The 17,036-nt window shown below is 36.4% G+C and overlaps 1 protein-coding gene and 1 non-coding gene across 2 annotated transcripts in view; both read left to right on the forward strand.

Annotated features, from left to right (window-relative positions):
* The window catches only part of LOC120774337 (acetylcholine receptor subunit alpha-like), a 168,341-nt gene extending 156,603 nt beyond the window's left edge, over positions 1 to 11,738 (forward strand). Inside the window, exons 7-10 of the mRNA XM_040103896.1 lie at positions 1,896 to 2,042; positions 2,143 to 2,235; positions 2,327 to 3,323; positions 11,124 to 11,738. Of these exons, the coding sequence (XP_039959830.1) occupies positions 1,896 to 2,042; positions 2,143 to 2,235; positions 2,327 to 3,323; positions 11,124 to 11,324 (1,438 nt within the window). The 3' untranslated portion in view covers positions 11,325 to 11,738. The remainder of the gene's footprint in view (positions 1 to 1,895; positions 2,043 to 2,142; positions 2,236 to 2,326; positions 3,324 to 11,123) is intronic.
* A 4,536-nt stretch (positions 11,739 to 16,274) lies between these two features.
* Trnai-uau lies at positions 16,275 to 16,377 on the forward strand. Its single transcript has 2 exons — positions 16,275 to 16,312; positions 16,342 to 16,377. It is a non-coding gene; the product is annotated as a tRNA-Ile (tRNA).
* Positions 16,378 to 17,036: the final 659 nt, after the last annotated feature.

Below are 17,036 nucleotides of genomic sequence, written 5' to 3' on the forward strand. Positions count from 1 at the left end.
AAACAAAAACGGCTTGGGATATCAAGGAAATTTTTTATTCCTGTGAAAGCATATTCGATGCCATTATGTATGGAACTCGATTTCTTTTGTGTTGCAGAAGTCCAGACAATGAACGCAATTTTCGCCGGTTTTAAGCCATAAATCGCCTGATACTACTGTATTTTCACGCTCGATATTCGTACGAAGTTCGTTAATCGTCCCAGGCTTGTTGGTATAGACCATAGACTTGACATAGCGCCACAGGAAATAGTCCAACAGCGTCAAATCGCACGGCCGAGGCGGCCATTTTGGCCCAAAAGTATTCGGTTATCATTGAGTGGTAGCGATTCCCATGCACAGTAAAGTCGGCCCATAAATCGCACCAAATATAAGAATGTAGGCCAAGATCTATTCGCAAAATTCGCCACAACAACGTCACAGAGAGGCCTAACGCCAGAGAACGACATGTGAGAGACTGATTTGCGTATACAAAATAGGCTCCTTTTTTGCTAATACAAGCTAGCCTCATTTAATTAAGTGTTAGGAGGGCTCGTCTTTCGCCATATTTTTGGAAATTTTCGATTTGATATTCATAAAGCCATATCTCGTTGCCAGTAAAGATGGGTTTTATTATTGTAAGGCAGGCTAGGTTATCATGCATCCCATTTGCGATCTCAACTGTTTTGCAAAAGATTATGGTCTACCATAATGTATTTAATCAATCCATAAGAAATGTTGAGACCCACTGCTATATATCAAACTTCACATGAACATGAAAAATGTGTGCCAACCTAGGAAAAGAAAAATTTTCGATTCGATTTGCGCACCTTTACATGGACCAGTCCGAGTCAAATTGGATCAGTTATAAAAGTAGGTGGTTTTACATCCATTACTAATTTTCAATTTATCTCTTATTCCTGATGAGTTTATGTGTATAAATAATGGTAAAGTGAACAAAACGATTATACTTTGTAGCAACATGTTGCGAGAGTATAGAATTACTAAACGGGAAAGTAAAAACGTATGTTGAGTAGAGCTATTAGATTTATAGCAGAACAGAAAACACATTACAAACATACATATGTACATATGTATGAGCATAGAGTCAATATTGTTAAACCGAATTTAGGAAATAAAATATTAAAATTAAATAAAAATCAACAGGACAGTTTCCGATTTGAACATTTATTTAAAATCTTACTTTTTTTATTTATAAACATATTTATGCTTTTGAATGATTTTTTTGAGACAACCAGGATTTCTAAAAATAGCTTATTTTTTTTGTTAAAATAAATTTATTTATATTTATCACTGATCACAGTTATAACTGTATGTTTGAAATATATACATATGAATCACCCTGTACTCGTATCTGATAGTCTATAGTCAATTACAGCTTTACAGATTTGAAATGCAATTGAAAATATTAATAGTATATATGTATTTACACATACAACCATTAATAAACCGCTTTACCGATGTGTCTTTGCGTGGAAATGAGTTTTTCTGGTGTGTCCTTTGCTTTGAATCGTGAAAGAGTGCATGCCAGCACCACGCAGTAATTTCCGTTACATGCAAAGCGCAAAAAATTCATCTCAAGCACAGTGTGTCATCAATTTCCTCCAAAATAATTTATAAACAAGTATATTACACGCTTAGCTCTATCTATTGACCGCCCTATGCGCTCACAAACATATTTACCATACATACGTACATATATACGTATATGTGCAATTTTCTCATACATATTTATGGTTTTTCTATCTCTCTGCAATTTGTAATGCTTTCCGGTGTGCCACATTGGACGCAACGCCGCTCGATCTGGAACATTCACCATCCGCAATGTCCACATGTCCTGCAACACCATGGATTGCACAACTAATACCGCAAACTCACTCCTGGGTGTCACCCTGTAGTATATGTGTCACGGTCGTGGTGCTCAACATACACTTCCGCTCGCCGCAGACACATACGATGGCGCCCTGGGTGCGAACGGTGTTCATCAATCAACTGCCTCGCTTTTTGGTCATACGGCGACCACTCTACCCTATTAGTGAGATGATGTGAGTACGAAACAAATACACATACAAAAATTCAATTAAATAACTCAATCAAATATTTTTTATAAATAATTAATTACTTTGTATTTGCCTTTTCGTGCAGCAAATCATCGCGTCGCCTGATGGTTCGCACCTGCAACGGATTTGATTTGGGCGACCAAATACCACCGGTACCACCACCAGCGGCCTTGTCTAGGTACTACTTTATACTATAAAGACTGCTCTTTAACTCAGCTTTCGCTTTACTGAAAACTAACCTCTTCATAAACCTCTTTGAATACTTATAGAATGCATCACAGCCCCAAGACAACGTCGCGCAGTACCTCGCCACATCTGCAGCATCGTGTACAAAGTCTAAATATACTGGACGACACGACGATTGGTGGTCTGGGTTTCAGTACCACCGGCACTGCGTCCGTAGCTGGTCAGTTTTCCACACTTTACCCCTCCAATATCTCGACGGTGAATCAACAAACATCGACTACATCATCGCTCGTGGACGCACAACATCATAGTCAATATCAACAGACTGGCGGCTCACTGCTCGATCATCCATTGACGCCAACGAAATTTCGCCAACAAAAGACTTCCACTTCGGTACAGACGAACGGTTACGACGGGCCATCCACCTCACAGTTCGGCCGACTGAACCAGCAACACCAACAACAACTGCCCATCGGCGCCATCTCGGCGTCCACTTCGACGCTACATCACGTCCACACGCATTCGGTGGGTGTGGGTGTCGGTGTAGGTTTCGGTGCGGCCAGCACCTCTACACACCATCTGTATCGCCAACAGTCAGCGTCCTCTGCACAATTTTCACCCGTCCCAGCACCACTGCATCCCCATCAGCAACATCAATCGACCACGACGTGCGATCTGCTGGGCCACAGCAATGCAAATGTGATAAAGTCCACGACCACCGTGAACTCGGTGGCGACCGCTTCGACGCTGGCGGACTCTTGTTGCAGCGGCATACACCAAGGTGCGGGTGCTGGTGCGGCCTGCCAATCGTCTGAACAGCCGCCGCATCAATATGCCACAACTGGTGCCGGTGGCATTGGCGTTGGCGGTGCGCAAGGAGCCGCTGGTGGCGCCCTGCCGCGTGAAATACTGCCAGCGTGTCAGCGAGATGGTGGCACGCACTGTTGTCTAACGGGCGAAAAGGGAGGCTGCTTTAGTGAAACGCGGCATCATTGGCATGCCTGCCCCGAACTGCGGAAAGCCATGGAAGGTGTGAATTATATAGCGGAGCAAACGCGCAAGGAGGAGGAAAGCACAAGGGTGAGTACAAATATCTCCTATTACTCTCACATTTTTATTGTGGCTTCTAAATACAAACAGCATGTAAAAAAACGCGGAGGTCTTCGCTTGGCGATTAGTTGACCAAAAAGCGTATTCCGGCCAATAAACCTCGAAAGGCCATTAATAAAATTTCGCAATAATAGCGGTGCCGGTCGTAAATTAAATTGTTTGTATGTGGGTGTGGCATACGCGGCACCGCTGCGCTAAGTCTGTGAAATTTATTGGGCAACGTTGACCGTTAAATAAAGATGTCTGCAGACTGGACTGCTCGAAAATGGTCCTCCTCGCCGACGGACAGCTCAACGGCCGGAAGTGCTACGTAAAGAGAGATTTGACTAATGCAGTCAGTACACAATTATCGTAAATTTTTTAAAAACGCTCACGAAAGCGAATACGCAACAATTAACGTAGAACTATGACTAACGGTATTTATTGGTAGTTAGTAAAATTATTTTTCCCCTAAAATATTTCTTAATTTAGTAATAATAAATGATATTAGAAGCGAGTGTAATAGTACATGGAAAATACGGAAAAGAAACTGCGCACAATGTTTTATTTGTAACGTCACGGATTTTATTAATTTTTGCATATAACTTTGTTAATAACAAATAGAGGGATTTTTATCCACTTTGAAGTAAAACTAGTAAAAAAATAATATTATCTTAATTTGTGTCGAATTTTCGTTTAATTAGAGAACAGAGAAAGAAAAAACAAACGAAGCAGAACTTATAAAGCTTTCTAACGGTACTTACCGCAATGTAACCAGCCATTTGGCTGGTATATTTCATGAGAAATATTGAATTGAAAGTGTGCAGTTTCTTTTCGGTACTGTCCTTATATCCAATATTGTTGCAACCTTCTACACTTTATATTCGGTTCAGTCATTCCATGAGGATCACTATGGATTGAGTTTTAGAACACAAATGCAATAATTTATGTTTATGGAGTTTAAATAGCTCTAAAGACCACACAAAAGGCCTCTTCTGGAAATCCACTGCTTTTGACGTCTCTATGTTCATATAATCTGTACACAATTCAGCAAATCATTTAAAATTTTTTATATTGTCAGCACAATTTTTTTCCTAAGTGATATATCTCTTAAATTTGTGAGGGTTTAATTGGATTGCCGTTTTTATAGACTTTTCTATGACCTTACACGAATACCAAAAAAATAAATAAATGGGAGTTTTATTTTGCTGCGCCCTATGCTCTTACGTTGAGCCATAGAATATTTATATATACTACTATGAGAAAAAATAGTAAGACTTTGTTCGCAATTTGAAAATTCTTAGTTTATTCTTCAAGTAATCCCCCTTGGCCCCAATACACTTGTGTCTTTTTGCGTATAGCTTCACGCAAACGACGCATAACACTCATATAGTATTTCAGTGGTCGGTCGGAAGGAATTTGGAGTGAACCACACCTCGATAATCCAGGGATGCTGTCAACATAACTTTGATTTGACGATGTTTTTTTCATCTTCGTCTCACCTTTGCCACGATATTCGAGCGGTAGATCGTCTCCACGCAAGAAGGAGTTCTACGAGAAAAAAATCTGATACACGCCGGTGTTTGACCGATCAGGGTTATAATAATACGTTTCATGACTTTCTGGTAGTCGAAAATCCTTCCGATATTCCAACAATGCTCTTACTGGCTCGCTGACTGTTAATCGTCGATTCTCAAGCACCAATTCCTTTATTTTATTGACATGTTGATCATCAGTTGATGTTGAAGACCCTTGGACGTGGGCGTATCACCGAAGGCCTTTTCCAATTCCCAGAAACTTGATTCCGCACACAAAATCTAATGGAACTTCTTTGTTGAATAGTTTCACTTATCGGAAAAATCACCGAATACTCTTAATGTAGTTCAGAAAGACAAGGGTATACTAAACACTAATGACTATTTCGATGTAACATTTTTCACAGATGTCGCTGAGAGTCATACCAACCAAAAACAAAATATTTCAATGAATGGTCTTACTATTATTTGCCTTCAGTGTATATCACCTCTATGGTGATAACTAATCTACTGATATATCTTAAATATACTATATGTGTTTCTATCTAACCTTAAAATTGGAGCCAACCTGTTCATTGAGCTTTGTAAGACCTATTACTAAATATGTATGTCAAAAACATTAGGCGTGTTTTATTTGACCAGCAAATTAAGCTATTAGCCTATTTTGTATCGAAGACTTAGCCAACATAATTATGTTGGCTTGTCATTACCTATCATAGCTCGTATATTGAATTAGAGGCATTGCCAGTTCATCGCTTTTCATTCACAATAGCAAGGTTTTTTCCAAAAAAAAGTAGTTGGCAAAGCGAGAAACCTCATTTTTATAGATGAAAATGTAAACAAACCAAAATTACAGATTTTTTGGATGAGTATTGAGTTAAAATTAAGACAAATATGAACACTTGTTTTCAGTTTTTTGTATTCTAAACCTCAAATGAATACTCGTACGTACATATATGTATATTGTATAGTGTATTAATATTCCATTCACAAATTTGAAATTTCAAACTAAATTGAAAGTCAGCTGATTCTTCTTATTCGCATTGCCAACACAATTCATTTTTAAGCGGACATATGGAATAAGCTAAGTTCAATACTACATCGATTTCGAAGTTCAATTTCTTCTGCAATCAATACTGAATGTTTAACATTCGATTTTGCCCCAACTGAAACACTCTTCATTTTCTTATACGATCATACGCTCTCATGTAGAACAAAGTTCGATCTGATGTTTTCAATTCTCAATGTTTATATTTAAACTTATTTATATCTCGGTGGCATTACCCATACTTTGCTTTCAACACAAAAGTCAAAACCTTCAAAATTCCGCATTATTTGGTTAGTGTTTAAGCGCTTGTCCTCCTGCCCTCTTTCCCTCCAGCCAGTACTACATATAAGTAATTCGTGTGCTTTACAATACCTAAGTACTCCAAAGCGTTGTCTCTCTCCCCTCTAAGTATTATCCACATACATATTTGCATTTTACGTTGCTTCTTTGTTGACTTGTTGTTATTGTGTGTCATTTACATATTTGTTTGTTTATGCGCCTGAACAACATATTCTATCTGCGGATTACGCCATATCATGGCTTTGAGCGCTAGCGCTTGTTAAACAGAGCACACTGCAAAGCTACTTTATGACTTGTAAATGCTAAGCTGCAAAGAAAAACATGCATAAGACGACTTTATGCACACTTTGCACAGCATGGCATTAGTATTTGTAGCATAAAAGCTGGAAGGATGAGCACCCAAGCTTCACTAAATATTACAATATGGCGAGTTGTTGAACGGCGAGAGACGGGGTGAAAGAACCAAGCCTTTAGTTAGTATGATGCGTTGCGGTCAAGGTTAAGGAAGAGTAACGGGTTTATTGCGTTCATTGGGGTTTGAAAGCAATACATACGGGCTTTTGTTTTATTTCTTTTTTATACTTCTCCCGTCAACCTCATTCGACGCATCCTTTAAAATTGATATGCGAACATTTTACATTGCCGCTGCGAAAGTCTGTTGCTGCAGTACATTCCACATGCGCCCACTACTGCATCCACGAACTACTTGTCATTCATCATTGTCACAAGCTGAAGGACCAACGCCATCAATGTCATCGAAGCACACAGGCAACGGCAAAAGCAATACAATCACCATTAAAGTCGGCACCAACACCATCACCATCACCAGCAGCAAGCAACAGCCAACATCAACATCAACAGTAGCAATAACAAAACTCGTTTTCCACAACAACACCAACACAAGGCAGCATAAGTACCGCTATATGGGGCGCGGGCTCCTCGCTGGAGCAGTGAAGCGCGACATATTGACTAAATACCGTCATCGTTATCATCGTCATATGCTTGCTTAAACTACAACAACAACAAAATCTCATCATTTTTATTTCACTTATTGGCGCAGTAGTTGCAATGCGACGAAAAACACCAACAACAGCAACAATAACTACTCATTGTTCATTGGTCGCACGCTTAATCGCGCTCATCGCTCCTTTTGATGACCTTGCCTTAGCAATATCCTGTCAATTCCACTCGAATGCAATATTTCATTCATCCATCTTCAATAATTCCAAAAGCTGTTTTAATAAATATGCACAAAAATAACAAAAAACTGCTGAAAAAACAGACCGCAAAGTCGCTCCGAGTTGTCGCAATCGTCCGTCGTCTTGAATCGCAACTGAATGGATTGGAAGTTATTTGTAGCGAATAATGAATGAGTGAATGAATGCATAACCGAATGAATAGTGGCACAGCTCGGTAAAAATTGCCGTACGAGCGTTGCTGCCAAACATTTTGTGCAGTCGATTTGGCCAAAAGCAAATAAACACTACAACAAAACGATGAAAGACAACAAATATATACCAGAGTGACGACAGAAGTGGCGATCAAGCAAATGAAGGACGAAATAAAACCATAAAAGCAATAACGATGAAGTGCAGAATGCAAAATATCCCAAATATACATACATATATACTTGTAGTTTAAGATAACGGAAAAGCATATCACTTTGTGTGCCTTTTGAGAAAAATATGCATTAGGGTGAGCCAAACTAACTAAGATTGATCTATTTATGAAGTCAATAATTTTTGCTTTAAATTGTAGATTTTATCTAACATGCTTAGAGTTATTATGAAAAACCGTTTTGTTCGTGGGTGCATACATATGTACATCCCAACCAAGCTCTTGAGCTACAGACGAGTCACTATCGATGTGTGTGGCCTTACGTTGGAATGAACACAATTTTCTCATATTGTCCAAAACAGTCCCTTATGGGCGATTGCTTGCTTTAAACGGCTAAATCACGCATACACCTAACACTTCCTGTCAGTCAATCGTACCAGGACCACCGACTCACCATCCGCTTCAGAAATTGATCGATTTTGTTGCGATTCGCAGATGAAAATTCAATCCATGAGGTTTTTTGCTTTAGTTTGTGTGGCACTCAGACATCGAGCCTCTTGTTAGATCCAGCCTAATTTAAATGGTTCAACGAAACCAAAGTTCAACGTGATTGGCTTCCACAATATCAGGGCCTTAATTCACTTCGCTGACTTGCATTTTCATTATCTCCAACGCTTCAAAAAATAATGGAAAAGGACTTTGGTGATAATTGTTTGTTGCGAGCAAGTGGTTTTTATTGGTACAAATTATTCAAAGAGAGTCGAGAACTTGTTGACTATATCCAGGAGGGCCATCAACATCAACTGATGATCAACACGTTAATAATTGATGCTTGAGAATCGACGAATAAAAGTTAGAGATCTTACTGGCATCGTTGGAATATCGAAAGGATCAGTGAAGACCTTTTTGCAAGATCATATGGGCCTAAGAAAAGTGAAAGCACGATTGGTTCCAAAATTACTAATTTTTTTCGACAACGTCGCGTTAATGTCTGTGCTTTCCGAAAGCCAGGAAGTCATGAAACGTATTATTACTGGCGATGAGTCGATGAGTTTTAGATCTATGATTATGACCCGTAAAAAGACGATCCATCGGTCGAATATGGTGACAAAAGCGAGCCTAAGCCGAAAAAAATACGTCAAAGCAGGTCAAAAATGAAGATTATGTTAAGAGTTACCTCGATTATCGAGGTGTGGTGTACTCCGAATTCCTTCCGACCAGCCAAACTGTCAACAGAGAATACTATTTCAGTGTGATGCGTCGTTTGCGCGAAGCTATTTTTTGGCACATGTGGCATTACTTTGAGGGGAATAGATTTTGTAAATTAAATTAAGATTTTTTTATTATTTACAAAGTCTTACTATTTTTTGCTTATAGTGGTACAACTTTCAGAAAGGACTGAAAATAGTATTATTTAAAATTCTTAAACATATTCAAAAACAATTAAAAGAATTCATTGGTACCAGTTTTACAGTCCTTTTACAAGTTCAATATGAAAGTGAAAATATCAATATAATATTATAGTAATATGCCCATTATGTGCAATTGAGTCATTAACATTTCTACATCCACTATTATTGCAATGAGTATTAATCTGCGGAGTACAACCCACTGTGTCGCATTAAAATGCACTTATAATGTGCCGCATCACTGGAATCACGGTGGCGAGTGCTTGAAGCGAGTAACTGGCGGACATCGTTATTGATTGTTGATTTTTATAGCTTAACAGAGTTTGCACTATCCCTCGCATCTTTCGCCCTGGCAATTGTAATGCCAATATCAGCGCGAAATATTTTTATATCTTTTTTTCAATTACATCGCTAAAGCTGGCAACGCTTTGTTCTCTTTTAGCTCCTTCCATGTTTTATGTCTCTATCATTTGCAGCTGAACTTTGAATTTATTAATTATGTGTACTGCGGTATGGACTAGATTCGTGAAAGTTTAATCATGATAGAGAAAATATTTACTTTGAACGTTCAGTTTGTTTGTTTTCTGCAGGAGGAGAAATTACACATTCAGTAATAATTTTTTTTTTTTCTTAATATCTGTGAAGTATTAATAAAGAAGTACTGAATATCAATAATATTTTTCTATAAAATAATTTATTGATTCTTACACATATTTTTTATAATTTTTTGTTGTTCTTCAACATCTTCTAGTACAAATTTTTGGGTGATCCATTTTGAGGTTCATAATTTTTTAAAGAAAAAACACAAAAACTTCAAATTTTATAAGAAATGTTTATTATCATTCGAAAGAACATTTTTTGGCATTTATTTTTCGAAGATTATCTCTTTCAACTACGGCTACGTCTCAAATCATCCGTTGAGTCCAATTTTCGCTGGCTCGTTCGAGCATTTCGACTGGTAAATAACAATGATACGCAATGATGTTTTGCTCCAAGGCCAGAATCGAAGCGGGTTGTCCGCATAGACTTTAGACTTTACATATCGCCACAAGAAAAAGTCTAACGGTGTGATCTTGGTGGTCAATCCACCGGCCCAAAACGTAAAATTATCTGCTCACCGAAGTGTTCTCTCAATAAATCCATTGATTGATTCGATGAGTGGGATGTCGCCGTGATCACGAGCTCCAATTTCAGGCATCAAATAGTCGGTTATCTTGGCGCGATAACGGCCGCCATTGACGGTTACGTTCTCACCGGCATTTTAGAAGAAATATGGGCCGATGATTCCAGGGATAGATTGAAAGTTGAATAATGCACTATGAACAGTGGTATATTGCCCTTATTCTCTTTTCACAACACTTCGTTTAATCCAATCGAATCTTAGTAAAGCTCCTGAGTTAATGGTTGTAATATGTTCTCTCACCGGATTCATTTTCCTTAATCCATTTTTTTTTGCGATTGATGGGCAACCAAGGGGTATGTACTTTGGTATATCAGCTCTTCGGTCACAGAAGCGACACAGATCCGTGGAGCAGTAACTAATCTGTGCTGAAGATATATTACCCTGTAATGAGTAATCTGTATCAAATTCCACAAGCTAATTTGTTTTTGAGAAGAACGATTAATTTCTGGAACTCTTGACTCTACAAGTTGTGATTTAACTGTTTTTAGAAATGGTATATGAGTTTCTAATTAATTTTATTTAAAAGCATTTTTCAACTAAAATAAACTTTCATTGTAACTATTATTATTTCATAGACTACTGAACACTTCAGGACTTTAAAAAGAAAACTGTAATAAAAATTTCTAAACAAGTACCTTTGTATTATTTATAACTTTCTATTCAAAGTTTTTCTACAATGATTTACACGCATTCTGTAAACATCTTGAATGTAAGCAAGATTTTGACAAATATTTTCTTTTTCTCTTTATTGCACAATAGGTCAAAGAAGATTGGAAATACGTGGCCATGGTATTGGATCGTCTATTCTTATGGTTATTCACAATAGCCGTTGTCGTTGGTACGGCCGGAATAATATTGCAAGCGCCGACGTTATACGACACGCGCGTACCAATCGATATTAAATTGTCGGAAATTGCAACGACAACAGCGAAACCGAGCATTGCCAAACCTGTGTTATAAAAACAAATTGCAAAGAAACCAAAACAAAAACAAAAAACGAAAACAAAAGCAGTAACCGAAACAGAAACCGCAACAGAAACAGAAGCAGAAAACATAAAATAGTTTCTTAATGCAACAACAACAACAATAAATAATAAGAAGAACGTTAAAAGTAATTTAACATAAAGTGCTTAGAAGAGATAACAAATGCTCGTACACTACATAAATTAAGTTGAATGTAAAAAAAACAAAAAAAATAAACATAAACATAACTTAAGAAACAGAAGCAGGTGGAAGGCAGCAGTCAACTGAAATATATACATACCTACAAGCATATATATACCAACATAAAAACAGCAATAAAGGATTAATCATAATGGAAATGGACTTGCAAGTACATAACAACGCACTACACCATGGAAAACAACAACAACTAATCATGTAAGTTATATAATAAAGCATTACAAATACAACTACTATTAATACCAACTAACTAACTACTATTAAATAGTTAATACCTACTAATACTACTAATAATGTAATGAGTAATTACCATACTTGTAGTGATTACATATAATACAACAATGTTTACTAACAATTACAATAAAACAAAACTCAAGCAGTTGATACGAACCAATTACTAACATAGACCTAACACTGTACAGCATAAATATGTAATTAAATGCCAAACGAGATCCATTTGTATGTATATTTATCATTAAAGCATTAATATTAATGATTTTGGACGGTAATTCGAATGCAGTGTTGTATTGTAACTGTATAAATGCCAAGTACCACTAACACAACTAATATTATTAGAACAAAAACTAACTACTATATTAGTAACTAAATAACAAAGTAGAAAACAAAATCATGGCAAATGTTGCAAGTGAAGTGTATGTGCGATGATTAACAGGCCGGTAGTTTGCGGCATGCAAAATCATGCGCAAGCACGGCTGCCAGGTGCACTTTTGGCATAGTAACATTTGTTATAAGTAATTATGTAATATTATAATTAAGTAATTTGTGGTAAATATACACAGTATTTACATATGTATAAATTATTATAAATTACATGAGATTCAGAGCATATACGTGTGTGAGTGAATGAGTGGCTGAGTGTCGGTGTTTGAAGGTTAATTGTTTTACTATTAAGTTCTCTTCGTAATTATATTGTCATATGGAGAGTAGTTCCCATAACCACTCTAATTGCATAGATCCACAATGATCTTAAAGTCGCACGAAAACGAACGAAACGAAAAAACTTTTTCAGTCCTTTGTTATTGTACTATGAGTGCTGCCGCAGCTACTTTGTTAAATTTCAAAACAAATCAGGAATTTTAAAACTCATAAAAAATATCCACCTTTGAAGGGTTCTAATATTTCACTACTTATATAATATGACACTAACATACGAGGTTTGTTGAAAAAGTTTCGCGAGTTTTTTATTTTTTAAGAAATTGTTTATTTATTCATGATTATCTATTTAGTGTTGTTCAAAGTAATCACTCACCAGATATATTGCACTGCTGCCCGAGTTTTTTTTTCAATTCTGGAAACACTTAAAAGGGTAATTTTTTGTGACCTTGTTTACTCTTTCCCTGCAGTTTTTATTTCCTCAATCGTAAGGTATCATTGTCTTCATGGGCGTCTTCAGTTTTAAAAACACAAAAAGTCACAAACCAGGTCAGGTTTGGGGAATTCAGTGGCTGCTGCACCATTACTGTGTTGCTTTTGATCAAAAATTCGCGCGCAAGCACCGATGCGTCGGCTGGAGCGTTATTATGAGGCAAAAGCCAATTTTTGTTCTTCCATAAATCCGGGCGTTTCTGGCGGGTTGCTTCGCGCAAATTGCGCATAACTTGCAGATAATATTCTATATTGCCGTAAGACGCTTTGGCAAGAACTCAGTATGCACGATATCCCTGCAACCGCCTGAAAACTGCTTACAAAACCTTCTCTTTCGACCTAACTTGGCGCGTTTTTTTCGGTCTAGGCTCATGCGGACGCTTCCATTGGGATGACTGAGCTCTGGTTTCCCCTTTATAAAACCATAAACACATGATTCGCCACCAGTTATGACACTCTGAGCCGAAAATCTCCTGAGCAATGTCAACGGGACGCAGTTATTTGTCGAAAATGAGTAATTTTGGTGCATACTTCGCATCTACTCATACACAAATCATTGCTTAAAATCGAATGTCATGAACCAATCGAATATGTTTAGTTCCTAAGCAATTACTCTAATAGTGATTCGAGTTTTGGCCAATACGATTTTTTCACTTCTTAAATGCTTTTCGTTTTTTCTTGGCGTGGCATGTCCCTCTGAGGACATTTGTATCACCGATAAACATTGCTTTTGTCGAAAGTAGCTTCACCATATGCCACAGTCACCATTCGATAGCGTCCACACATTTAATTTTGTTTTTCACACAAAATTTCATATAGGCTCTCTGACCAATTTCTGGAATAACAGAAACGTTTCCAAGCAAAACAACTTTCAAAAATTAATTAAGCATTCCAAATTGCCGACCTTGCCAGCATAACCAAGAGATATGGGTACCAATGCAAAGCAATAAAACAATCGAAAATCGAGTTTACGTATATTCAATATTCGCGATACGCTTGGTCAAACCTCGTAACCTAAGTAACCAATTTTGATCGAAATAGACGAACCTCATACCGAAATTAAAATGTTATTTATACCTAGAAATTCCTTCGAAATGAGGAATGTGGGGTATACAAAGTAATTATGATTTCTGGCTTATTCCTGCATACATATATACGATATTTGAGTTTTAAAGAGTTTATATCCACTTGTAAGTTAGAAAAAATGTATTTTTCGTGATTTTTTTTTTTTTAGGGCATTTTATTTAATGAATTAAAAAAATTAATGTGCATTTACACATATTATTTTCCTTTAATAATCGCCAATTAATTTTGAAATTAAAAATCTTTAGGAGGACCTCCGAAAAGAGGTGTCTGAGATTGAAGATGACTTCCGTTTATGTACTATATATGTTCCTTTCTCCGAAACCATTTTCCGGAACAACTTAAAATTTTCGAAAACCAATTACATGTACAATCGATAGCATAGACCGATTTTTGGAATCTCATTAGCTTGCGATTTGTCATTTATTATTTCTAACCAAGCTTTATTATCCTAGCTTGGATGTTAATTTACTTATATAACCATTATGTGGGCGTGTCAATGATCTGTTTCATTTTGTGAGGGTATTGGGTTTTATTTAGGATGGTTTAAAGAAATATGTGCTTATCCTAAGAGTAGAGTTGAAACTAGTCCTTCAATATAAATTATTATGTTATCATAATCGAAATTTATAAAATGTTGTTCAATGAAAATTCATAAAATGAACTTCAAACAGTAACTTGTAAATTTTCTCGTTGGTAACTTATTAAATTTTCCCAGAAGCGATGGCGTAGAACATAGGCAATATGTGTATGTATATAACTTTCCTAAGCAATATACAAACAAATTTCTTATCAGGTAAGCAGTTTATGCGCCTGGCACCTAATAATTACCATATTCGCTTATTATTGTCTCAAGTGGTTTATGGCAAGTAAAGCTTGTTTATTTAATTCATATCGAATGCCTGTGAAATTGGCATTTATGATAAATACATATTTACATTTTGAGATTCACCTACTAATATCATTTGAATTATGTTTTATGTGATTGTCATTGCTTTTGTGACTTCATTCATCAGCCAAAGTGTCAATCAACTTATCAAGCTCAGAGTTTATGTGTCAAGCACAGTTTTGTAAAATATATTTGAGGAAAGTGACAATTACACAAATTGTGTATTTTAAGTGCAATATATTTGATTCATATTCCTACATTGACTTCAAAACCATAATTCAGAACAAGTACTATGTTCGCTGTGGCTTAAGTACTCATATAAAAGCTACAAAATACGTATACGAATATATAATTTGTAAATACTATATATGTCATTGCAACGTGCAACTTTAATAGATGTCTGGTCGAGCTTTTTACGCCCAATCTTTAAGGTCATGTTTAAACCCTAGTGAATTTAAGTCTCCGCTCACTAAGCAACTGGTTCTTTTTATCAACAGATTTTTCATTGCAATCGAAGGTTTGTCATTCACTGGCCAAGAATGATTGTTATGACAAAATACATTTCGCTTTTAACTTTTCTTGGAGTTGGGTATCGAACCCATAACCAACGAAGTGGGAGCGCACAACTCTAACCACTGCACCAACTGCATACAACTCTATGATATGAAAGTAACGGTAGCATAAATGGTATCCGTATATGAAACTGTAACATAATGCGCTGTTTCCACGCAATTTTGTGAATCAAGGTTTCGGAACTTGTCAAATAGTATTTACTTTTATAAAAAATGTAGATTCGAATTCGATTTGAAATTTCTAGCATTAACTCATTGATGATTATGCATTACTATCTACACCATGTGTGACTTATCAGCTAATCTATGAACTATTTCCATGAACATCTTCACAAAAATGCAGATAAATTGCTTACAACAACTATATATACAGATATACATATGTGAGTGTTGTATAGATAACAATTTCCAACCACTTATGAACTATAACTTTCCGATTAGTCACAAATATCCATTAGTAGATTTTATCTACTAAATCATATTTTCAAACATTCCCATCATTCAATTAAAATTATTGCAGTTAAGCAATGACAATTAAAATTTTCTGCTTTTCAACATAAAACACACAAAATATCAAAGCCACAACTCTAATCAAAATGTTAAATACTCAAAGCATTATCAAAGTCCACTCAAGTAAGTAATGGACTTTTATGAGCTCTATGTACAAATGTCTGTATGTTTGCTTTATAATTAAAACCGAACTTAGCAACAGGCATTTAATGAAAAAGTTCGCCTTATGCTGTCAGAAAGAAGGCAGTGAGTAATGTTCTAGTTGCTCGCTCAAATTGATGACGCAGCGCTCCAGTGGCGCAATTGGTTAGCGCACGGTACTTATAATCAGTAACTTGTGTGTTGAGGTTGAGCAATGCCGGGGTTGTGAGTTCGAGCCTCACCTGGAGCAGCATTAGTAAATATTTTGCAGAAAGTTTTATGTCACAATTTTTTTTTGTATGTTGTACACTGACTTTCTTGGGTAACATGAGATTCACTAAATACTGTAATGTTTTTTGTAAAAAAAAGGAACTAAAAATATTAGTATTATCATATTTATGTCCATATATTTTTAGTATATAGCAATTTTCTTGTTTTAATTTTTGAGTAATTAATATAATTTATTGATGCATAAACTCCCCAACATATACCACAATGAAATTCATATTTCGAAAACACTCTTCTAAACTTTTTTAAAGAAAAAACATATATACTTCAAATTTAATAGGAAATGTTTATTATCATTCGAAAGAACATTATTTTTCTTCAGATGATCTATTTTCGATGACACGTACGAACATTTCGACTTGTAATAGGCGCATGAAACGCGTGATATATTTCCAAAGCTTGAATCGAAGCGGGATTATCCACATAGTCTTTAGACTTTGCATATCCCCACAGGAAAAAGTCTAACGGTTATCAGGGTGCGATAACGGTCGCCATTGTCGGTTACGTTCTCACCAGCATCATTTTTGAAGAAATATGGACCGAATATTCCACCGGTCCACAACCATATCAAACCATTGTTTTTTTTTTTAATGAAATGACAGCTCTTCAATCGCCTCAGGA

This window comes from Bactrocera tryoni, chromosome 4 (assembly GCF_016617805.1).
Source record: "Bactrocera tryoni isolate S06 chromosome 4, CSIRO_BtryS06_freeze2, whole genome shotgun sequence".
NCBI lineage: Eukaryota > Metazoa > Arthropoda > Insecta > Diptera > Tephritidae > Bactrocera > Bactrocera tryoni.